Source organism: Neodiprion fabricii, chromosome 2 (genome assembly GCF_021155785.1).
Source record: "Neodiprion fabricii isolate iyNeoFabr1 chromosome 2, iyNeoFabr1.1, whole genome shotgun sequence".
NCBI lineage: Eukaryota > Metazoa > Arthropoda > Insecta > Hymenoptera > Diprionidae > Neodiprion > Neodiprion fabricii.
In genome coordinates, this window is record NC_060240.1 from 7,392,897 (window position 1) to 7,418,245 (window position 25,349).

General features: G+C 36.7%; 1 protein-coding gene across 2 annotated transcripts in view; it reads right to left on the minus strand.

Moving 5' to 3' along the window:
- LOC124174714 overlaps positions 1–25,349 on the minus strand; it is a 54,158-nt gene that overhangs the window by 24,861 nt on the left and 3,948 nt on the right. Inside the window, exon 1 of one of the 2 annotated variants that reach the window (XM_046554123.1) lies at positions 22,436–22,537. The exons of the other annotated variant lie outside the window; for it this stretch is intronic. Coding sequence (XP_046410079.1) covers positions 22,436–22,476 — 41 coding nt within the window. The 5' untranslated portion in view covers positions 22,477–22,537. Of the gene's footprint in view, positions 1–22,435; positions 22,538–25,349 lie in introns of those variants that run through there. 2 annotated transcript variants of the gene reach the window in all.

The following is a 25,349-nucleotide window of genomic DNA, read 5'->3' on the forward strand; positions in this document are numbered from 1 at the left end:
CTCAAAGAGCTACGCGAAAACTACATTTTCGCAAAAAGCCACATCTTGCATTTCTACGTATTCGAAGTACGGCTTCGGTTGCCCATCTCCCGGATGGCAAACTACACGGAAACTACACTCCTCCAACAATTCACACGGAAACTAATCTTCCACAGAAAGCTACATTCCGCGTTGCTGTACAGAATTTGAAACGTGTAGCTTAGGCGGCTTATCTTCAGCCGTTAAACGCCAAGTTTCACGGAATCCTCGCCGTTGTGTGTCTGAACTTTGTTCATTTCAGTGCATTTTCAGTGATGATTACGTGACATCGCCGCCCTGAATTTCAACCTTTCCTAACATCCATTTTTCTCCCCCCCCCCCAATTTTCTCGTCGTCTAATCGCCGTCGCGTACAAGGACCGCACTCGCGCAGACGTCCAGGCGTGTAACAACGCACTCGCAAGTAGCTTCGGCGCTCCGCGCACCAACCTTATAATACACGGCGCATGCACGGGCCTCGAGGACATGGAAGCCGTTGACCCGGGCGGGTATTATACGCATTCGTTCGGTCGCACGCAGGTAACACGCAGTGCAGGCATTCGAACTGACGTCGTCGTCCCTCCAGGACCGCCATTTTTCAAGACACGCTCTGCCTCTTCGGGTCTTCGAGAGGCTCGCGTGAACGCGCGATAGGTTTTCCTTCGCGTTCACCGCTTGGCTCAATTCTTTCGTCCGTGAACCTTTACGTACGTAATAAAATTTACACCTCGTGCGACGGGTGTTTGATGTTCGGTATTCTGGACCTGAACGGTCAATTTTTTCCATCAATTTAATGGCCCCGATTCTTGCGAACGGATATATTGAACGTGTCATTTTCGAATGCTTTGTTTTCGCGCGAAAGAGAGAGAAAGATATGTGCAGTTTGCGTTGTCACGAGGTCCTGTAAGAACTGGAGAAAAAACGAATGCGAATCCTCTGGTTGTTTTATAGAAATTCATCCGAACAATACGCATATTGTCAAAGCCGGTTTCTTCGAGTTTCCTATGAAACTCTAACGACTTTGTTCTAAACACTTGGCAAAATTAGCTTCGAATGATTTCAGCACGGATAATTTTTCGGAAGAATAACAAATCTACAAGTAGCGAAATAATAATTAATTTCTGTACAATATCAGATTATAAGTAACGAAGATGAATTGGCACGGATCCGTTTTAGCATTTCTTTAAAATCCCTGCGAACGTGTGTATCTAGAACCGAAAAAAAATATTCGTAAAAATTCGTCGATTAGATATTAATTATCATTCTCAATTCTTCCGAATCATAAGATTCTAAAGTACAGGTCTAAAGGTGTTCAGCATGAAACTGTTTACTCGTAAACATAGATACATAAGAAGCATACCGAAATCCCCAACAAATTTGCTATAAATTTTTATCCCCCAAGGAATTTCGGTCGGAACAAAGAGTCACCGGCAGTAACATATATTTTCTCTGAAAAGGCTGCGAGATTTTTTTTTAAATAAATATCATCAGTCAAGGATCCGACATCGTCGGTGCGTACATGCGTGTAATAAATCCCTGATTAAGGATGTCGTAAATAATTGCTCGTGAACTGTTTGGATACAGAGGCGCGTGTATACCTGTAACGTACAAACGCGTCGCGACGTTGGCGAAGCGTAGGCGCCGTGACGGCCAAGGTAAAAGAGCAGCATTGCTGCAGCGCACGTTGCTCTTACGAATCGCCCGAGGTGATCTTGCGAAAGGCACGGCACGGCGACGGCGATGCGATTGCCCCGAGTCAAACATCAAAGTCCACGTATTTCAAACGCGAAAAGGGGCTCAACAGCCTCGTTCCATGCACGGTTTTGAAGGAAAGGATTCCGAGACATTTTCATTTGATGCGGAAATAAAGAAATGACACGGATTCTACGAAATAGGAATAGTAAATTCGTAGGATACGTGCCATTTCTTTATTTCGCGTTAAATGAATTTTTTTTTCTTTTTTTTTTTCATTTTGTTTAGAATTGTGTATAGAACGAGATTGTCAACCCTTCGAGTCGCACGTTATTGTGCCGAGTCAACTTCTGTAACAAGATAAGTATTACGTGGTTTTTCGAATCATTGATTACGAATCTGATATCAAATTTAAAAAATTCAAGTCGACGGATCCAATATGGAGGGTTTATTGAGGTCGCTGATTGGATTCGCTGTACTGAATTTTCAGAATCTGGTTTCAGATTCGTAATCAGCGACCCCGAAAACCCCAGAGCAGTTTTTGTTCGCCAGATTCGATCGAATTTGAAATTTTCGTTCGCAATATTGGATCGGCCATTTTGAATTACTGATATCCAATTTCAGATTCGTAATCAGCGACTCGAAAAACTTGTAATATATGTAAAACATTTATACATGTGGAGGGGTAACTTTTTCGGAAATGAATTAATCCTTCAATTTTTACGATTTTTTTCAATCAATTTGTTTTTAACAATAGCAATTTACATCGTATCGCAATAATTACTCTCGAATATTGAAAATCTATAGGTATACTATCAGAAACGGCAAAAAAATCGCAAACAAATGTGTTGAAAAGTTCTTTAAATTACTTTCCAATTTATTAGAGAATGCACACGTTCCGAAACTCTGAATAATTGTAATGTAAAAGAAAGTGGAAGAGATCGTAAGATTTTATAGAAGTTTATTTCGAAAAATGTTTCTGGCGGAGAACATTTGATACTTGCAGAATTCGAATATTTGGAAAAGCTTGTAGATTAGTTTTGAATTTCAAAGTTCAAGAAAACTCTTTAAAAAAAAAAAAAAAACTTGTACATTTTTGAATAGGCTTAAAATTTTCAACTGATGTAAAAAGTTAATAAAGTTTAGAGATTTTGCAAAGCTTGCAAAGTATTACATGTACCGAACATCGTAAATCCGTCCCGATCGCAGATCTAACTTTGCATATATTTTAAGTCTAATACTGTGAATAACATTACAACACGTTACATACACACAGACACGTATTTGTACCGCGACGAATTAATTATTGTACGGGTAAAAAAAAAAAGAAGAAAAAAACAAGAAAATTCAAAGTACAGCAGCTCGGTTGTACGGTTAAGTATGTTATATATACCTGTGTTCCGACGCTTTTTCAATGATGATTTAACGTTTCAATTCAACTTCTTACCTTACCAAAGACCATTCAAGAGACACGCGTTGATATAACGGCATCAATAAAAACGTGACGATTTTTTTGTTCATTTTTTGCCCACCAATTTTATCGTTTATGAACTTTTCGTAGCAGTTCATATAATAATAAAATGACAATCACATTATTACTAATAATTTAGAAACAAGCCGAGTAAATTAACACGCTCGCCGAAAAAGTTGTTTCTCAGAAAATAAAACGTATTGAAGATAGAAAAGACTCTAAATTTTGGAAAATCTCACAAACATTGATATATATGGTATATTCCTTTGTACACATAATTCTTTTCGTTCGAACGTATGAGTTTTTCGATATTCGTTCGATTTCGAAGTTAATTAACGTTGAAAATATCGAAGTGGAAAAAAGTGTGTCGATCAACCGTCAACCGTGTATTTAAATGAGAAAACAATAATCAACAGATCGAAAAATCTCAGGAGATTCTTCATAAAAACTGGCACAATTTCTAGTGCCAGTATAGGATTATACGGATGAAAAATTGCTCAACGTTCTTTTCATCTGTAAAATTGTGGAAGACATACTTTAAAGAAATATTGCTGGCGACTGATCAATTAAAGAAGGAGAGTTAAAAAATTTCGGGTATGCGATTTTTTTTCAAGCAAATTTTTTTTTCAGAAACTATACATATATATATATATATATATATGTATATAAAATATATAGTTTCTAATAATAAATAATTTCTAATAAAATATACTCGTGTGGCTGGGTTAATCATTTTTAAACCGAAAAATGTGTTCGAAACAAATCACACTTACAACCTTTGCTAATTCTTCTCTTAAATTGCTGCAGAACCGTGAGACGTGACAAATTGGCAACGCTCGTGTCACGCGACTATTTCTAATTGCGCGACGGTCGAGGGTTTGAGAAAATTCCCCTATATATTTACCTCTCGGTGCATTCTAAATTGTCTCATAGCCACGTTGAATTCTGTCGAACCGTAATAATTACAACAAAGTGTTGTACCGACAACTGAAGTACAATTGGCAATGAAAAAATAAATGAAAAAAATAAAACAAATCGCGATTACACTCTTTCTCTGGAATCCGTGCGCAAACCGAGCGTGATAATTGAAATAATTGTACGTACAGACATACACAAAGACGTCCGTCTGGAAATGATTGGACGTGATTCTCTAAACTAGAAAACGTGAAAATCTAGCGAAAACGCAACTTTTCATTTCCGGAATGATTCCGATAACTTCCTTTTTTCTCTGTAAACAGAGGAACGGGAAATTAAAAAAATTTCCGCAGTTGTATACATTATTATAAATTTTTATCCTTTCCACGATTTGTATGTATAATTAACGCATACCCGCGAACGTCACACACAAGTTAGCCCAGATACGAAGGTACGAGATATCTTCAGCCGCGCGTCGTTTAATATCGCGAATAAATTACACCTTCGCCTCGATTCACCTACTTGTCGTTATTCATTTTTCAAACTAGAAACGTAGCGCTGCAAGTACCGTATGGGTGCAAGGAAGAGATAAAAAAGTAAACGGCACGGATGCACACAGACAGGTAGAATACATATACATTCGCATTCGTAAATGATGGACTGCACCGCGATTTGTTATTTAGAATATCGTTCAGCCATGCGTGCAGAATCCTGCGCGTAATGTTAGCAAAGAAAAATCCGCACACGGGCCAAGCCGGAAATTGCCTCGTCGCTCCGTAACGGCAAACATCAAGGAATTCAAATTATCTACCCTCCTCCTGACGTTGCCCCACATTTATCGGATCATCCTCGTTTTGCGAGGAAATTGTAACAAGTGGATCGACGCGTTCAAGTGAAACCAGACCGACGTTTTAAACTGTCGCACGGATCTACCGTAAGATAAATAAATAAACGATAAAAATGCACCTGCATTGAGAATGTTTATACACAAGTCATTTTCCCCCCCACTAATATTTTAAGTTTCATCAATTTTTTCTCTCTAACCTTTCTTTTTGCAAAAGTATAAAATACATAAAATAACTTCTCGTTATAGTCGTGAATTATTCTCAAATTTCGTGGCATTCCTTGACATTTAACAACTGGTACAACCATTCATAAAAAATGAATGATATATTCAAAATCTCATGTAATATGTAGTTGAAGAATTGGAACGTGGATAGTAAATTTGGCGTAGATGTTTTTAAAAATTTGCTCCGAAGACGTGACGAAAGATCGTTCTACGAGGCAAGTTCGAAAATAATTATTTTGCTCCTACAATATTAAATATTTGTCATTATTTTCGAATGATTATTTATTGCCAAACTACCATATCCGATTTCTCTAATATAACGATGATTCTTTCATTGATAACGTATTCATTCAAGTAGGATATTCGAAAAGAGAAAAGAAAGAAAAAGTACAACACAATTTACCTTGAATAGAGAAATTTCTAAAGCGCAGGTCAAGAGCCAAAAATTATGTGCAAAAACAAGAAAAGGAATTAAAAAAAAAAAGCCACAATAAATTTCGTTGTATCTACAGTTCCAGATTTTATTTACATCCTCAATTGACGTATAAAAAAATATGATCCACATTTTGCATAGGACGAAATCAAAGCGACGATCGATAAAATATTACCGCAAATTCGGCCGCTCAGTTTTCTGCCCAAAAAATTTCCTTTCGATATTTCGTAGCGCTGTTTCGTAAAAATTGCGTATTCCTCTGATATCTCGAGTGAAAGGGAGACGGAGTGTAAAAAAAAAAAAAAAAAAAAAAAATTTGTTGGCGTTACAGCGTAAAATATTTGAAACAATGAAGAATCCATGAGTGTTAAATTTGCATTTTTAATACATGCAACAGACCGAAAGAAAAATAGGGTGTGGATAATAAATCTTCCTTCATGGGCGTGGCGGTCATTTCTTCTTTTTTTTTTTTTTTTTTCTTTTCGTTGCGCAAATATTTCCGCGGTGTGAATATTCTCACATTTGCGAAACCGCGACACACACACACACACCCGTGCCTTTTCAACTACATTACACGTTGTACGAAGACAATAGCCGGTGTTGTTCTCGCTCGCCGGGTGAAATATATCGAGGCAAATGAAGCCAGAGATCGGTATAAATAATCACGAGGCGAACTGACGTTTACCGCAAGAGTAAAACCGTCGATTATCAGCTTAAACGCCTACTTTGTCGGATCCGTATTGCGGCTGGGGGTTTCACTGCAATTTCCGGGCAAATCTGCGGCAGGCTTGCCTGACTTTAATACGCGTCTGCATAGGCACTTTAAGCGCATGACCGAGCGAGCGCACGCGAGTCAGGAAACCGGTATTTAAGAAACCGGAAATTAATGTGCCGCGGTTTGACGCGCGTGTATCTCGATATACGCTCGCACTCGCGTGCACGCGTGTTCGGAGAACAACGGTAACGCAGTCACGCGTGCGATTTACAAACGCTTTGTGCGTTACGGGACAAGCTGTTGAAAATACGGATCCGCGCAATTTCAGAGCAGGCAATTCCCTTTGGTTTCATTTCGTTCCAACTGATTTTGCTTGCACGGTTTCCTCGGCTTTTATTTCGAACGGTAACGAACCCGTCGGTTTTACTCGATTTCTTCGATCTCGTTTGATTTCTTATGTTTTCACGCGGCTTCGTTAGACTCGGTTTTGAGACAAGCGCTGTGATAGTTCGACTCGAAATATTGAGTCGATTGGATTCGGCAAGGTTAGGCTACGCTTCGTTTTTTCACTTCAAATGATTTATCTCTACGCTTGATTTGGTTCGCCTCGGTTTAAGTTTGATTTCATCTGATATGACTTAATTTGATGCAACTTGATTTGACTGGATTTCGTTGCGTTCCGTTTTTTTTTTTTTTTAATTTGAAGTATGATCTCTATGCTGGATTTGGTTCGATTCGGTTTAGATTTGATTCGATTTTATGCAACTTGATTTGACTTGATTTGGTTGGGATCATTTTTTTTCAATTAAATTTCAATAGCTTGATTTGGTTCGATTCGGTTTGAGTTTAATTTTATTTGGTTCGATTCAGTTTAGGTTCGATCTGACATGATTTGACATATTTCCGTTTAATTTGGTTTGATCGCGTTTCGTTTCTTTCGTTTTATTTCGAATCTTCTGATTTTTTTCTTCGATTTGATTCGAATAAATTCAGTTTAATTTGACTTCTTCCGACTTGGATTTCTTTTGAATTCGTCCAATTTATCAATTTGTCGAATTCAGTTAGCCCCGAAAGCAAAAGCAAACGGTAAGAAAGTATAAGCTGCCTGCAGTTCAATTCCACACGTATCCTCACGTTCGATAATATAATATTGTGCAGAATTGACAGACCGAAGAATTGAAAATTCCCAGAACATCCGAAAACCGTGTGAAATTGAATTATTTCAAACTATACCAGCAAATTGCGAAGTAAGAACCTAGTGAGATAATTGTTCCAATTCACACTCCAAATTTCGGTTTCCAATCGTATTTTGCGTCCGATATTACTTTTGCTGAAAAACTTAGGACGTCGGAATCGTGGGAATAATCGTGAGTTAAAAAATCTGCAACCACAAAGTACAATGCAATCCTGAATTACCGCAGTGGCATACTCGGCGGGATGCCGACGCGTTCCCTTCTTGGCGTCGTCGTATAAAATCAAGAATTCAAGCGACGTCCAGCGTCGATCAGCGTCATTAGCATACGAAATGCGTTACATCTGTTTCCACCCACTTAAATGCAAACCCTCGTATTCGCGGTGGTCCGTGTAAATTTATCGTCCTTTAGACTTTTACTTTCATTCAAGCAGGTGGGTATATATAATTTACAACGATATATTGTGTAAGAGAATCTCGTTGCGACCCGCGACCGAGAATCGTGTAGGTTCCATTATAATAAATTATTATGTAAATGAAAAAAAAGAAAAAAAAAACAAAAAATGCACACAGATAATATGATCGATAAATATCTTACAATGTTTATCGTAAATTTCTAATGTTTCTTTCGTTTTTTTTTTATCCATCATTTGAAACGAACAGGTTTTCGCACAGATATATTTACCTGATATAATCGTTGCGATAATATTCATTGACCAGATCGATTCGATGCTTACAAGGTATAATTGCGCAATAACAATTACTTATACTCAGATTACAGTAATCCATGACTTTTATCGTAGACATCTGTTGAATCTGTTGAAAAAAAAATTTCCACACAAATGTAAAAAAATTTGACAGAAATTTTAAGCGATTATTAACAGCTGAATTCTTAAAAAAAAAAAAATAAATAAGCTCACCGTAAACGCAAAAGAAATTTACAACTTTCGCACTGTTTTCTTTACATTTATATCAATCTGTCGACGCGTTACGTGCAATAATCACCGTGGGAAAATTTTTATTTTTCTATTATATAAACTGTGTAACGATACGCAATTAGTTGATAGAAGAAAATCATGACGCAAAACGTAAGATCCGCTTCCAAACCATATATTGCGTATGTTATAATTTCAGAACAGAAGATCGGAGTAAATGAAAAATTTCAAATTCGTTCAAGTACCTATGAATAATTCCAGCGTTGATAGAAAAAGAAAAAAAAAAAAAAGAAGAAATATTCACTGATACCGCGGCTAGAACGAACATAAGAAAACCGTAACCTAAGCGTGATAATACATACATTGTACATTGTGTATGTGTGCGAGTGTGCGTATAATTAAATCGCATTATACCTGTATGTTTAGTCGATAAATCATTTCGTGTCGTAAATCGAGTGGTGTTTTTTTTTCTTTTTTTTTTTCAATCCATTTTCTTTTCTACTTCCACTCAATTTGCTACCTCGATTTTTTTTTTTCCACCGGCCGTTTATAGCCTAGCAAAACTTTCCGACTCGTTGCGGATGAACGACTCCCTCGCTTCTACGCACGCCTATAAGATACCCTGCATCGGATCTGTAGCCTCGTATGAATAAACTCGCTCTCGCAAAGAAAGAAAGAAATTTCTACACACGCGCATCTATGCCGTAGATAATCGCGAGGTATCAAATTTACACCGGCTGCAAGTTACGGCGTGCTGCTGATGCGGCTTCTTCGCGCGATGACGTATATTATTAATAACCATTCGACAATTCATATTACCTTTCAAACGTTTTCTCAGAGAGCATAATATCACGTATCTCGTTTTCCGTGCATTCGCCGCCGGCTTGTGTAAAATATATCTATTACATTATTGTTTAATTGTATAATGTTATAGGAATATGCCACTGAGAAAAATCTCATTTATTACGGTAACTAGAAAAATTCGGTGAAACAGGTATCGTTAAAAAACTGTTTGAATGTTTTTGGAATTACGAAAAACGAGGCACGCCTTACCATTTTGCACTATCGTCGATCCTCTTTTGGTTGTTGAAACGCTGAATCAGTTTATGAGGTTTACTCTACTTTTTTAGTTAAACAAGGCTTTAACGTCAATTTATTGTTGCACAATACAGCAACAGCGATCGTAATGAGAAAGAATAGTAACGGACACTAGACTTTCCGGCAACAGCTGGAAAACTAATTTTCACTTTCTACCTAGAACTATATTTTGTCGATTGTGGTAAAAAATGAAAATAGTCAAGGACCGAGCGGTAATTGGAACTAAAAATTTCTCTCGGTGCGATGTACGTAATGACGTCTCAAAAACAAGATCGAAACCGGTATATAGCATATATCCTTATAAGCACGCTGTAATTAGTCTAGTATTTTTAGTCTTTTTCTTCCACACGTTCGTTATTTCCTTCTTTTTTTTTTTTTTTCCTTCGCGGAAGAAAAATCGACTCGCATTCATTACGAGTGTAATTGCTCTGCATTTTTCGTTACGTGTAATATCATTAATATCATAGATGTATGAGATTTTTTGTTGTTGTTTATAATCCACAGCAAATAATGAATCTAGAATTGGAAAATTAGACGATATTTAAATTATTATATATAATTATGTATGATAAAAAAATGTGGTAAATGAATTTTTTTGAAACCTATAATACCGGGCGAGCTACTTTCTTCAATGAGATATGATCTATTTGACGTGTTCTCTCGTCTGCGAGAATTCTCACTTAAATTGCAGCCATTCAATAAAAATTTTCGCCATCACTGCTTTCTCGCAATTATTGTAGTAACAAGAATTTCAGTTTTTTTCAACATCTCTCGGAGAGATTCTCTAAGTCAAGTTTTAGAAAAATATTCCACAACAGTTTCGAGAAAACGTTTAGAAGTGAATGCAACATGTTGAAAATTTCCCTCGAGTATGATAAAATACTCGGTTTGTAAAATTATTGAAAATTCTACCCTCTCAGAGTTTCGATTCAAAATTGGCACAATATACAAAGATTGATGAGAAGTCTTTTTTTTTTCTCACAACCTGTCAATTTATAAACGATTCATTCGCTCGTTCATAAAATGACTTTTCCTGTCTGAAACAATTGTGAAACAATTTTTCTTTCCCATCTTGCTTTATAGCTACACATTCCTTGAATGCTGTTTTTGTATAAACTTGAATCGCTGTTCGTTGCGTGAAGACGATCGCGTGCGAGTTAAAAATTTAAATATAGATGGATTTAATAATTACACTTGGACACATGGTCATTACGTACTAGACACGCACGTTAACTGACCTAGGATTGCAATTTCGTGCAATATGCACGACGGTATAATTCAAGAGGAAGAAACGAGAGAATCTGAGGATCTCAAAAAGAGCCACTGCGTTCGATACGTGGAATGGAACGAAATGGAATGCCGCCTATCTAAGGATGCACCAGACCTACAGTCAGGTTGAAAATGAATTAAAAAAACAGAAACAATATTGACCGTATTTACCTGATAGAAAAACTCCCCCTGGAAAGTGGAAAAGAAACTTTTAAGAGACTAAATTTCGACTTGTTATTCCGTGCATTGTTTTATTGCCTCTTCACCGAAAATCGAATATACTTCGTCCGATTGCAACGAAAAATATCCTAACAATAATTTATCAATTAATATATCCTACGAATCGTCCGGAGGAAATATTTTCTTTCGTCTCATCGGTTGATGAAAAATATTCAAAATTTCGAATCGTTGAATTTTACAAACAATGAAATTGAAATGCATCATTACAATGGAAAATCTATCTCAGATGATTTTGTGATTTACGAATAATCAGAGATATTGTTCATCGAAATAGGACAAGCGATATTGATTTTTGTACGGAAAATTGCTAGAATAATGCGATTCATATGTTTACAGTTGAAATTCATGGTTTTCAAATATTTTCTCAACCACGATGACATTTTTAGATAAAAGTACCATTCTCTCGATCCCATGTCTCATAGAATTTTTAACCCGACTGTACGTCCCAAGTAGGTACAATATCCTTAACACACGAGTATATATACGGCCATCATCCGCAGCTTCGGAATGAAACGAACGAGCGCTTAGTTCATGGAAAGTGAACGTGTTCGTTTAAATGGAGAAGAAGCTTTTTTCACTCGAATTTATCGGCTCGCAAGCACGATTCCGTGCACAAAGACCGTTTACCTTCGCGTATACATATATAAAATACCTACAACTTTTGTGCCGCGACGGCGATTTTATTAAACGGCAAACATCCTGGGATATGATTGTACAGTGACACTTTTTTACGCTCCGTTATTCGTTATACTCGCGGTAATTATTTCACACGCACGGCATATAAATCTCTCCGCAAACGATTTCGGGGTGAATTAAACAGGCGCTTTTTACACCAACGACGAACCATTGATCTAAGTCCGACACTCGGGTTAATCGCAGCCACGTCATTTGTCTGAAATTATCAATCGTCGTTTATTCACAGCCGATGTTCGTGAGTTTAAAATTCGTTTCAACGTCAACGTCGACGTGACGTTTCGATCGAATTCTGCCCGATCGATTTTGGTAACAGCTTTCGAACGGATCTCTCGCCATATTTTCAATTTCGACTGTAATTTCATCCAACAAGACGAGTTATCCGCGATGATTTTTGACAGGAAGAAAAACTGGATCACGTTAAAACATTTATTTTTATTCTTTTGTAAACTCCATTTCAACAAGAATTTATATTTATTCTAAGGCTGTACCACGGGGAACAAGGGTAATAAATTTTATAAGCCTGCGGTATTCTTGAATATGAATATTTCAATCTTTCGACAAACGTAAAAATAATTTTTACAACTTTGCGGAATGTGTTAATTGATAAAACACCATTTTATTTTTCTAGAAAGCATGGAACTCGTTCCGAGTGCTTGTTCGGAGAAGTGATCAGTCGCTGTTTCGGAATATCGAACTCCTTTTCATATGCAAAACACGTCGTGCGTCGAGATGTTCCGTTTTTTCTTTCTTTTTTTTTTTTCTTCTTCTACGCTCATTTTTTCGAGAACGAGAACGGTGTGATCAAAATATCAAAGTGAAACTATAAGCTAACTCTCTGTAAATCCACGTTTCTTCTTCCACCGCGGTGGAGTAAAAATTTCTCAGTAAAACAAGTAAAAAATAAAAATAAATTAATCCAACCACAGATGATAAGTAGCTTGTAATGAATAACAAATAACCGAAAAAAGGGTGTTGATTTTCTTCGAAAAATGACCGTTCAATTATACAGTACCTGGAGTAATTTGAAATGTTTTAGGAAAATTTAGGCAACCTGTTTCAAAATAATAAAACTTCAAAATTACTCTAGCTTCAAATTCGACGGGGAAAAAAAAAGTCTTTCTCATTTGACTTAGAATCAAAACAAGCGATCAGCTTGTCCCTAATATCGGAGGAAACGAACATATTCTGCATTTCTTTTTACTTGAATATCGGCGAGAAATCTTCATGAAACGAAACGAAACGAAGTCCTTGCTTGTAAAACATCGTCATAACTCTCTTCTCGCGAAATCGGTATCAGATACGAATAATTCGTTGCAAACATTAAGTGCACGAACTTTTTGCATCGTATCGTCTTGTAGCCTGATAAATTCTTGAACCTATTGATTTTAGCCAAGTTGCCCGTAAGCTATATTTTACCTTTCTTTCCGTATTTTCTATTTTATTTGTACTCCTTCTCCTATCATTTTCTGTACACGTAAATTTATTCACTTATTAACACTGTAAACGTATTCTATTCTATTCTATTTTTCAAAACATGAACACGTGTCTCACAATTAATTTTTCTTTTCCGGTAACAGCTGTAAAACTAATTTTCATTTTCTACCTGGAACTATATTTTGTCGATTGTGGTAAAAAATGAAAATAGTCAAGGATCGAGCGGTAATTGGAACTAAAAATTTCTCTCAGTTTTCACCTCGGTATCGCAACGTTACAATATCAACTACGCATTGTGCCGATGATGAAACGGACGCCGTTACGAATCTTTGGTTACACAAAACGGGTCCTTGACGCTGGTTTACACGCACTATCGTCTCGAAAGAGGATAACTGTATATTTTTTCACGCAGGTACTACATAAATACATACATACGTACATACAAAACGGGACGTAAAAACGCTCGGCACTTACAGAAATTACATAGATATACGACACGCGCGTTTCATAGGCACAAACGCACCAGTTTAACCGCGTATATCACACATGTATATTATAATAATACGTATGTTTCGTTATATACATGGTGTTCGAAAACAAAGTGGGCAAACTGATAGAGGCGGTCGTAAGGCTGAGTAAATTGTGAGGTAAGAATAACCAAAACTAATCAATTATTTTTCATCGCAATCAGTTTTTGTTTTTCTGCTCTCATTAACGACGCAATGCAACATCAATTTATGTGTCCGACTAAAGTATAATTTATTTTCATTGTCTTACTTACCAAGCACCTATTTGATACAATCAGCGAAAGGTTAGTGAATATTTTCTCCTGATATTGAAAAATATTTTGAACGAAACTGTAAATCATCGGCAAAAATTCAACACGTCAAGAGGTAAGTATTTTCGTTTGAAATTCGTATAAATTTGAAAGCTTTATATTTCGCATCGGTAGTCGAGCACGCTTGCAAACAAGACGAATGAAATGAAATTTAAAAATTTCAACCGAAAGCATTTCCAACGTCAAATCGTATCCCAAAAACCAGTCGTTACATAACCATTATTTTTTTTTAACCACTCGTACCTCGCGAACGCGACTTTGTAGACCACATTTTCTTCGGGTTAATTTACTCAGCTCGACCCCCTCTATTACCCCTATCAGTCTGGAGTCACTTAGCTCCGGGACACCCTGTATAACACAATAATTCACTCACACTCGAGGTAGAAAAGCCGCAGACTCATTCCGCCGATGATTACAGACTTCGGTATACGTAGAAATCGTTCGTTCGTAATATAAGCCGGCTGTCGTCGCCGTTTCTTCGCACTTTTTTTCGTCGACGACTGGCCGGTGCAAAGACGATCGCAATTATATTTTTTCAATTATTTTTCTTATTCCGTTTTTCCTAACATTTATCGTTACACGTTTACACCGGTACAACATACGTTATTGTCGAATCCTTTGATTCAGGGTGCCGATTTTTTTTGCGATTTTAGAAACGATCGTAATTTTCACGATGTATTCGTGATCGATTCAGATCCTATGATGATAATGATGTAAATTATTCCGATCGATTTGTGCAAAACAAGAACATACGTATGTATGTATATTTTTGGACGATTTCACGGCGCAAACGAAACTTCTCAAGGAAAATGACAACCGTTTTTTTTTTCTTACAAAATGACGTAGAGAAATTCCTTAGCGAGGTTCCGTTTTTAACGTGAATTTATGAATAAAACTTTCTAATTTTATTCGAATTACGTTTAATTGGGATTTCAAACGCTTTCAAAGCAATTAATCAGTCTTAATTTTAAACCAGTAATGTCATTCAATCGCCTTCATGCAAATTCGAATTTTAATATCGAACGCGGCCTCTTCATCGGAACGGTTCAGTTCAAGTACCGTTAGTTTCGCACATTTTAGCAAATCGAGACACTAGATTTTCCTCAAAGTATGCAGTATATTTGTTGGTACTAAAGGATTTATTTCGGTTTTAGGAATCTTCCAAGCCTAAATTCTACGGGTTTAATTTGCCTGGTAGTATAATAATTGTGACGCACATAATATATGCTTATATATGAATGTACATAATGAGGCATTCCATCCCAATGCAACCTAAGTCTAACGCTTTGATCTTATTATTTATTTATAAGCAGAATACGTGTAGAGTGCACAAAAAAAATAAGCATTGATTTGATATTTACCGTTCCTCAAAATACAAAGTACCAATTTCCAAATAAATAACTCTAATCGAACGGTTTTCAATCATCCTCGTGAATTCTTTGTTAAAAAAAGAAAATCGTGTGACTCAGATGTGTTTAAACTTTCAAAAATATACCGTTATATTTCACATTTTTTTTTCTCTCACTCTTCGATTACTTCTTTTGCCTGTAGCTTCTAAATCGAGAGCACAAAAGCTAGAAAAACCAAATTAAATATGAATTTGTATGCTTTAAATTTATATCAAATTCGATTTTACGAACTTTTGAATTACTCGTTTCTCCTGAAGCTTCTAACCTGAGACTTGCCCTTAAGATTTTCATTTTTCAACCAATAATTCACGAGAAGAATTTACAATCAATCGATTGGGGCTATTCGTTTGAAAATTAGGTTTTCATGTTTTTGGGAGGAGTAGAAATGAAAGCCATGATCCAAAAAATCTAAAACCCGGTGAAAAATAGCCGATGATGAAGGCCACGTGTTCGTTGCTTTGGTTTGGAACGCCTCATATATACCTAACGAAATGATTCCTGTAGAAAATGAGAACTCCATAGCGATTGGTAATTCGCAGAATACGTTGTATATATATATATATATATATGTATGTATATTTGCGACAAGAAACTTGTCAACAACTTTGACGCTGGGATACGTCTTGCCGTTTGATTGGTCGATCAAACATAAATCGATTTATAGTCCCAGTATATTAAACCCGAAATGAAATTTCGACCAAACCATCATTCGAAAAGTCGATTTAAATACGTCTATCGTGGCGTGTAGGTATAATTTATACCTAGGTACCTGCTCACGCGCCTCGATATTCGTTTCGCTAATTTTATGTCTTTATTGAAGGAAAGAGAATAACAAAAAAAAAAAAATAATAAATAAATAAAAATCGAAGAAAGAGAGAGACGAGAATAACACGGTCCACGACCATACAGCTACTAGGCAAATTTGCCAAAATATTCCGTCGCGTCCCCGTTTTTTCTTTCCGCGTTTCCATACGCACGCAAAATATTATACAGATATACATATGTATACATACATAGGTGTGAAAGAAGAAAGAGAAAAAAATTCAAATAATTTAAAATGAAAAAATCTCCGGCTAATCGAAGCCAACGGTAATTTAGGTGTATCCCAAACATGCAAATTTCGAAAAGGTATCGAGCATGCCCGAACGCGGTAGATCGCGAGTGTTATTCAGACACGCCTTGAGTCGTCTCACACCTAGGTGCGAATTCAGAGAGAATTAATAAACAGTCAGCAATACCGTTCAGGTACTGTAAAACGCAGCAATGCAGGACACGGTCGTGCATACCTCGATGTAATATCGCTGCGTTATCTCCGCTTGGGAAATTACTATCATACTTAAGCGTAGCAGCTGCTCTGTACGGCAAAGCTAAACTGCGTCTAAACGGTTCTCGAGCCTGCCGCAAAAGAGATCGAACCCGCTTTAATCTTTCGCCGCTAATGTGACCGTACACCGCATGGTTCCGTGACGTATCCTTTGCGGGTATAAAATCTTTCGTATCACCCTGTATGCAACATTGTTCCAAGTTCCCACCATCGACGCGATTACACGGAGGGAAAAAATTCTTCGAGTCGAGTGACGTTTGCTCGATTCAACTAAACGCGGCCGATTACTCGTTTAATTCGACAAAATACTTTTTTCTTGATTTAATATAGAATTAAATCAAGCCTTTGAACGATCAATTTATTCCACACAACACGCCCTGAGTTTCTTGAGATAATGTGAATTTTGCGCATCAAGAAAATGTGTGATTCAAATGACAAAACAATTTCATTGAATGCACCTCGATCGTTATACATGTTATAAAAATATGAAATTCTTGTATCAAAAAATTCATGTTTCGTCGATTCAAGAGTTCAACGGTTATATTTGTTGTTACAAAAATCTTTTGCAGCGACTGAACATTAGAATGTATTCAAAGGTACAAAACGTATTCTTCGAACGATATCGTTTCACTCGGAAGCATGTAGGATTTAATCGACATTTAATTTAAATCTATTTTGTTGTTTAAAGAATTCCTTCACCACGTGTAGGTACTACCATCAACTTTTCGAAGTAACGATGTACATTCGTGAAAACTGAAAAATTGATGAGAAAATAGAGGAGTGGATTGTGTAATTATAATGATCTGATTGCGGAGCGAATTCCAATGGAAAAACATAGAATAAAAAATGCAAACAAATTGTTTATTGGCGGAGCGGTGACTCGTGAAGACGTTGAATGGACTGGTTAAAAATAAGATTTCCGAAGAAAATTAGCACGGAGAATTATTTCCCATTTGTAGAAAGTTGGGAAATTTCATCTAATTCGTGAAAGAGCGTAAATGCATAAGGCGATATGCACACGCGGTTATAACCTTGCTTTAAGGTAGCCTGCAGTTATGGGGTATGTTGTACACCTATACAAGGACTTGGCTTAAGTGCGTGGAAAAATTAAAGACACGGTTATAACAACGTCTACCACCAGCGTATAACGAGTATAAACAAATCGCGTTTCAGAAAGCGTGCAGTACCTACACAGTTAATTATCGTTATGAGAGGCCCAGCAACGACGTGTTGGTTACACAGATATTCTAATAACTGACCATGAACCAGTTCAACGACAAAACGACGCTGCTTTTACGGCTTGACGGAAAAACATCGCAATTTTAGAAGAAAGTCTCTAATGTGACCGGACAACATTGCTGGTAACATATAAATCCGTTTCCATTATCATCCGCTGCTGCTTTCTTTCAACGCATTTTCAAACCGATCCTCTGATTCAAGTATTGGCTAACGCTAAAACAGATGTAGACCATTCGGAGAAACGTTATCAAATTTTTACGAAGCGCGTGCTCAAAGGCAAAACGAGGCGTTAATAATTTATGAATAGCCAAATAATAATATCTTAGCAAATGTAATGTTTATTGCATGCATTTAAGAAGAAATACAATATATAATGTATTTGATACCTAATAAATAACGAATTCACGTTTTACACACGTTAACGTGTATTGATAATTAATATATAATAAAGTAGGAACAAATTTATCAGGATGTGGTTACAAATGGCGTTTCTGCCATTATCAGGTAACGAATCGATTCGCCGATAAACATTTGAAAAAGTGTTGGCTGACCTCAAAAAACATTAGCGTGCGAAACAAGCAAACGTTACCAATCGTTATCACCAGAGATGGGATAGAAAAATTTGCAAAAAATACGTTACAACTTTAATACTCGAATTAATTTTTGTTTCTCTTTTCGAACTCGTTTCGTCAACGGCGTTGAAGCCGAGGCTCATTGTCAGACCTTGTTCCATGAAGAAAAAGAACACATCGCTCCGATCCGTAAGAATCGAATGTGGGAAACGAAGGATCTTGATATTTATAATACCAACAGGACGTCGCAATTATCCAAGACCCGCGGCATTGTTTCGCTTGCGTAAGAATCCGACGTTTGACGAGTTGTTTTTTCGCTCACGTTACGCCATCGTAGAACGTACAAGACATTCCGGGTACCTTTGGACAGCGTTATTAATCTTGCCAAATTTTCGCCCACGCGAGTTGCATAAAATGATCGTCGAGAATTCTTTTACAATACATTTTTTACTCCGATGATGAATTATACCGCGGATTCGAACGAAGGTCTGCTGTATTCGAGCGTCCTCGATGACGATTCAACGCTCTCTCAATTCTCAGGATCGTTTTACCGGTGTGGTACGAAAAATCGGCAGGGTTGAAAATTAAAGTCCCGTCAAACTGAAGGGCTGGTTTTTTCTTACTCTGAGAAAAATTTTTAGTTCCGGTTACAGCTCAGTTCTTAACTATTTTCATTTTTTACCACAATCGACAAAATATAGTTCCAGGTAGAAAATGAAAATTACTTTTGTATCTGTTACCGGAAAGTCTAGTATCCGTGACTATTCTTTCTCATTACGATCGCTGTTGCTGTATTGTGCAACAATAAATCGACGTTAAAGCCTTGTTTGACTAAAAAAGTATAGTAAACCTCATAAACCGATTTTGCGTAGCAATAGCCAAAAAAGGATCGACGTACCTCGTTTTTCGAAATTCCAACAATATTCAAACAGTTTTTTTCAACGATACCTGTTTTACTCATTTTTTCCAGTTACTGAAAGAAACGAATTTTTTTCTCATTGTACCCTGTACTGCATTCAAACAAGAGCGATCGCCGCGTATATCGAATCGGTTACTCACCCGCGTGTAATTCGGATCCACGAAGTGTATAAGTACCGTTTTCGACGTACAAAAGCGACTCGGCTTATCTCGATCTTTTCCGATGCCGGTTGATTGTGATTGAAATAATTACACGTCCATCTAGCCTAACGGTATACCCTGCACATCCATGCGCCGCCATTTCTGATCAACAATTTCATCCCGTTCTTCCTCTACGGCAACCCGAGGGCTTCGAGCGATTATGGGACAGTCACTCCTTCCTTGTTTCAATCGTATACGTAATATACGTGTGGAATTCCATGCAGATCCGCCAATCGTATGAGCATCACGATTTCTACTTTTGTTTAAAACAATTTCCGCTATTCTCCCAGATCTGAAACAGTACCCTGAATTTTATCCGATTTTTAGCCCGGTTCTATTGCAGAGATTTTGGTGTAGTTATTTTTTTTTTTTTTTTTTTTGCACATTCCACTTTTTTTCATCAACCTCATAATGAAACTGGTCTAGAAATATTGCGACCGAAGAATACAAGTTTTGAGAATTTTTTAGGAATTTTTCAGATCATTTAAATAATAATTTAGTTGATAAAAAAATTGAAAGTGGTAAAAAACATTTTTTAAAAAATCCGTCCATCGTGGATCCGGTCTTGAAATATTTGGCAAACTACAGTTTTAGACAATAAGAATTTGAAAAAAAGGTTCAAAATCGGTCTCAGTAATAACCCAATCGAATGAAATTTTTTTGTTTTTTCTTCAAATCAGAGTACTGTTTCAGAGCTGGTAAAAAACGGGGAAAAATTTTTGAACAAAATCAAAACGCGGTGAGGATCACACGCTGGTTGGTTTCGCATGGAATCACCGATGTATAATAAAACCCGCACGCAACGAATCAATCCGGAAAAGGAATAGAATTCCGCACGATTCCATCGATCAGTGAAGAAGACCGACATTATTGTTAAGAAAATGGCTGCTTTAGACGGTTTATTGCAGTGAATTTGCTCCCGGTATTATAAATTGCCGGGTACAAAAGCACGCGGGAAAACCGGTGACTGGCATCCTCTTTTTTCTTCAGGTTATATACATTAACGCGTAAATCTTCCGAGGCCAATAATCCCGGCGGCTGGTTTATAACGCGAGCTGGTAGGTTTTACACGCATATATATATATATATATACATATATGTGTGTGTGTGTGTGTGTGTGTGTGTGTATATATATATATACATATAGAGAGAGAGAGAGAGCGAGAGGATAACCTACAGGTTTCCGACTCCTTTCCGCAGCTCATCATTCTCGGAATAGAAATATCCTTTTGAAAATATACACTCTGTACATAATTACATTGTTCATGGAAATATTTAATTACAACACAAGAAAGAGGAATTCATGAGATCAATTTAGGTGTATCAAAACTTTCGACAGGTATAATTAGATACTATTTTTTTTTTTGTTTTTTACTTGTTTTTCAATTATTGTTAAAAAACCTAAAATCAGATCGGGCAAATTTTTACACAGTTTTTCATTTTCACGAAGAACAAAGAATATTCATGAAATTTGAGCAGAGTTTAAATCGCATTCGCTCATTACATTGCAGTTGATAATTATCTTAAGCCTTAATTAAAGGCTCACGGTTTTCGGATAGTATTATACGAAGCCTAATCCGACTAGCGGATCATTAGACTTAGAAGACTTGTATTATAAAGCATAATTTATTTTACACTTGTATTTATCACGTGTAAATAAGAATTTTTTCCTCATTTTCTCACAGTCGAAAAATCCATCGTGCGGAATGTATTATAAACGATGATCGGAGCTTTTTTTTTACCTCCTTGTGGAGGATGAATTAAAAAAAAAAAAAATAACAGTGGCAGTATATAATAATATAATAATACATCCTATCTAATGTACGAAGGTTTGATGTACGCACTCAACAAGCTTATAAATATACGCATTCTCTACACACAAACGTCCGGAATGCGTCAAATCGCGTGCCGACAAACGTCGATTTTCTCACACTCCGGCTCATAACGAGGAAGACAAGTACAATATGAAAATTGGATACAATAAGAGATGTATGTTATATACCAAAGGTATTTAGCTATTTATTGTATGGTATTTTCTCAGTCTCGTTTGTCTAGCATATATTGCCAGTTGTAACCGTGTATTACAATTAGAGGGATAATTTACTTGATTGTTGCAAATTGTTAAGGCACAATTGTTATCCGATTCCCGGAATCACACGCGACTTCTCAAGGAGACGACGTTATCGTACAGGTACAATATTTCAACGATCGTTGTTGCTTTCATTGAATTTCACAAATTATCATTCAATAATATTGATAATAATTTTATGCCTCGAGATGAAGAAAAAAAGAAAGGAAAAAAATAACGTATTACCGTTACTCAACTTTCATATCGAATTAATATCACGATACGTACGACGTACAAAAATTGGACCACCGATGCACGCGATTTCGGAATTTAAAAAAAGTTTGAACGATGTTCTTTCCTTTTCTTCTTTCATCAATTTCTTGATAATTTCTTATATCTAGCATCGAATAAAGACCCGTCAAACGATATTCAAATCAATCTCAATTTTTCATGAAACGATTTTTCTTTTTTTCTTCGATACATCAGATTTTTTCCGAACTTACAGTCTGAAATTAACCCTGTATCAAGAATAAGAATATTAAAAATTTAAAACGTTGAAACGAGACGAGTCGTCGATACTCTACTTAGATCAAAGTTTTCGTCCCTGGATCCTTGTCTTAATTCAGTTGAGCGTGGATTCGATAATGTACAGAAAACAGGTAACCGTGTCGAGATGAAAAAAATTATTACCTGTTATTTTTGCTGGTCACGCCCGGCTTAAACTGGCCCATCCATGCCACAAATCACATGCACGTAAATGTGAAAAACAAAATTGCAAAAAGAAAAAAAAAAAGAAACGGTCCTCACCGCGAACGTTTATTTTCAATCCTCACGCAGGTACGTATGCAACGTACGAAGGGAAACGTTCGATGAACGGGGATGATAATTCAACGCGCAGGTATATAAAGCACAAAACGGCGCGCGAAGAAAAAAAATTAAAAAAAAATTAAAAAAAAAAAAAAATAGAGAACCACACACAAGCATCTACCGCATCTGCTTTCTTCGATCAGATGATGAGAAAAAAAAAAATAAAAATTTGCGAAAACGAACGCGAGAGCGGCGACATCGTCGTCGATCGACGCGTGACCCAAACTCCCGAATCTCGGGCTGCTATTCGCGAGCGAATCGCGCTAATCGTTGATCGAAACGGTGATTCGGCTCGTCCGAAGCCGCGGCACAAGAGACGCGCCTGTTCTCGTGACAGACGCCGTTTCACTGATAGAACGTGGGGCTTGGGCATGGGGATTGGGGCGGCACCTGCAACCGCATCGTCGTTCTATCCCCATCTCGAGTCGAATCGAGTCGAGAAGCCTGGATGGAGGAGGGGGAATGCCAGGGTTCGCCTCTATCCGTATCAGCTCGATCATCCCACGTATCAAGTTCACCTGCGAGCCTCGATCTCTTCCAATTAGGCATCTTGCGGCTCTGCGAGGTTCGGACCGGGGATTTTTTAAAGTCGACGATGAACGGGTCGTTTGAACGCCGGCTAAACCCAAAGTTTTGGCATCTCTGTTTTTTTATTTATTCATTTATTTTTTTTTTTAATTTTGGAAATCGGATAACGAGCCGTTCTAATTTGCGCGCCTAATTTGGAAAATTGAACGGTCTTTTGGAAATAAATAAAACAAAAAAAAAATTGTACTTTTGGCGGTGGCGGAGAATTAATCTACGGGGTCGTGAAAAACGTCGGAAGACTGGCATCGATCGGGCGGTAATTGAAAACCAAAAAAAAAAACTCGCCCTTTTATAAGAACCGCCTTTTCACTGTGATTCGGAAAGGGAAACGTCGTGGAATTTCGAAAAAAATTCCATAAGAAAAGGGCTGAAAAAATGTGATACTCGAGTTAATCTACTTCGTTCAAGATTGTAGAGTAAGTGAACAAAACGATAATTTTGAAATTTTTCCGCTGAGAAAACAATATTCGTTTATACGGTGCTATAATGTTTCACGCCACTAAATAATTGGAATTTGGTTTGAATTGAAAAAAAAAAACAATTTCTTTCCCGTGAGAAAGTTTGTCATTTTCAACTTCTACAAAGGTGTAAATAATTTTTGTGCAATTAGGTACCGTATCCAATCGAGTTTCGAATCTGTACATAACAACGTCATTCGTCTTAAATTCGTTAACAAGAGTTTATTTATTGTTAAAAAACGTGTATACGGATATAACGAAATAAATGTTATGTTATTATTGTGAAATTCTAGTTAAACCAAATAATGATCGATACAGAAATTTCTTAGTAGTTAAGAAATCATATCCGGTTCACCTAAAATTTCATAATAATAACAAAACATTCATTTTGCCATATCCAAATATACGTTTGTTAAAATTACAGAAAGTCTTTTCTCAGTGTTACGGTAATTTGTGTCGATAAATTTACAAACATTAGTTTCGACATCTACCAGGAATGTATTACGTACAGAAATTGAACGAGACTTTACGGAGACAATTTAATGAATCGTTGTCAGGATGAATAATTCTATCACTGACACACCGTCAAATTTTCGTCTAAACCATAGTGAAAAATCCATTATGAGGCTGAAATTGATGACACAGGGAATACAGGCAGACCGCGATGTTTCCAAACGGTAAATTATAATTTTAGCGTCGCTGCAGCCAAACTTTCGAATAACAAACGAGTCTTGTGCCGAATTGACAAATCATCATCGCGACTTGAATTCCGGGTTCGGAAGTGATTCGCGATCAAGCTGGAATAGTTTTTCAGATCTGATATAATTACGAGGTGATCTTCAAATAACTGTGATCAACTTTCTATCTCGAACCGAGAGTCGTTTGGAGATGAAAGTATAATATTATTGTATATTCGTCGTGAAAAATACAAGCTAACCATTCGAGCCTGACTAGGAATAAAAAATTCTTCAATTTGCAGGACATGTGTTATGTAATGAATGAAAATTTATTAATACAGTACCGAATACATTTGTCGTTAGAATTTTAGTTATTCAATATTTAGCTACGCTTTGATGCAGTATAGTAGAATTTTTTTTTTTTTTTTTTAATTCTCTTATCTTATCTCCCAATTTTTAATTATACCCTTCCAAATCACGCGTCATAAGTATTAAGCAAGTGGTAACGATAAATAAAAACGATATCGATATACTCAAGGCTACCTGTATATTAGCTACAGTTTACCGGATGAATATTCAAACGAACCCATCCATCTTAAGTGCTGCTATTTCAAGTGAATATTGTACAGCCAATTCATCATCGAAGATGGCATTTTTATTAAAATAAGCATCGTTGAAAAAGATGAAGCATCTCGCTATTAACAGGTGATTTTTTATCCTCGGTTGAAAAGTACCAATGGAGAAAAAGAGAGATAGAGAGAGAGAGAGAGAGAGAGAGAAAAAAAAGGGAAACAAAAATGAAGATATACTTATTGTGAGACAAGGCAGGCTGTAAAAAATTTGACAAATATTTGCCATTCGCACGCAATTTTATTCATTTACGTACAACCCGTAAAGAATTTCAATCGCGTATTTTCAAATATTCCGATTTACCGGGAGTATCGTAAACCGAAAATTGACTATAATAAATTCCTGCCGTATTTTATTTCCTTATTTTATTATCTTATAGCCGAC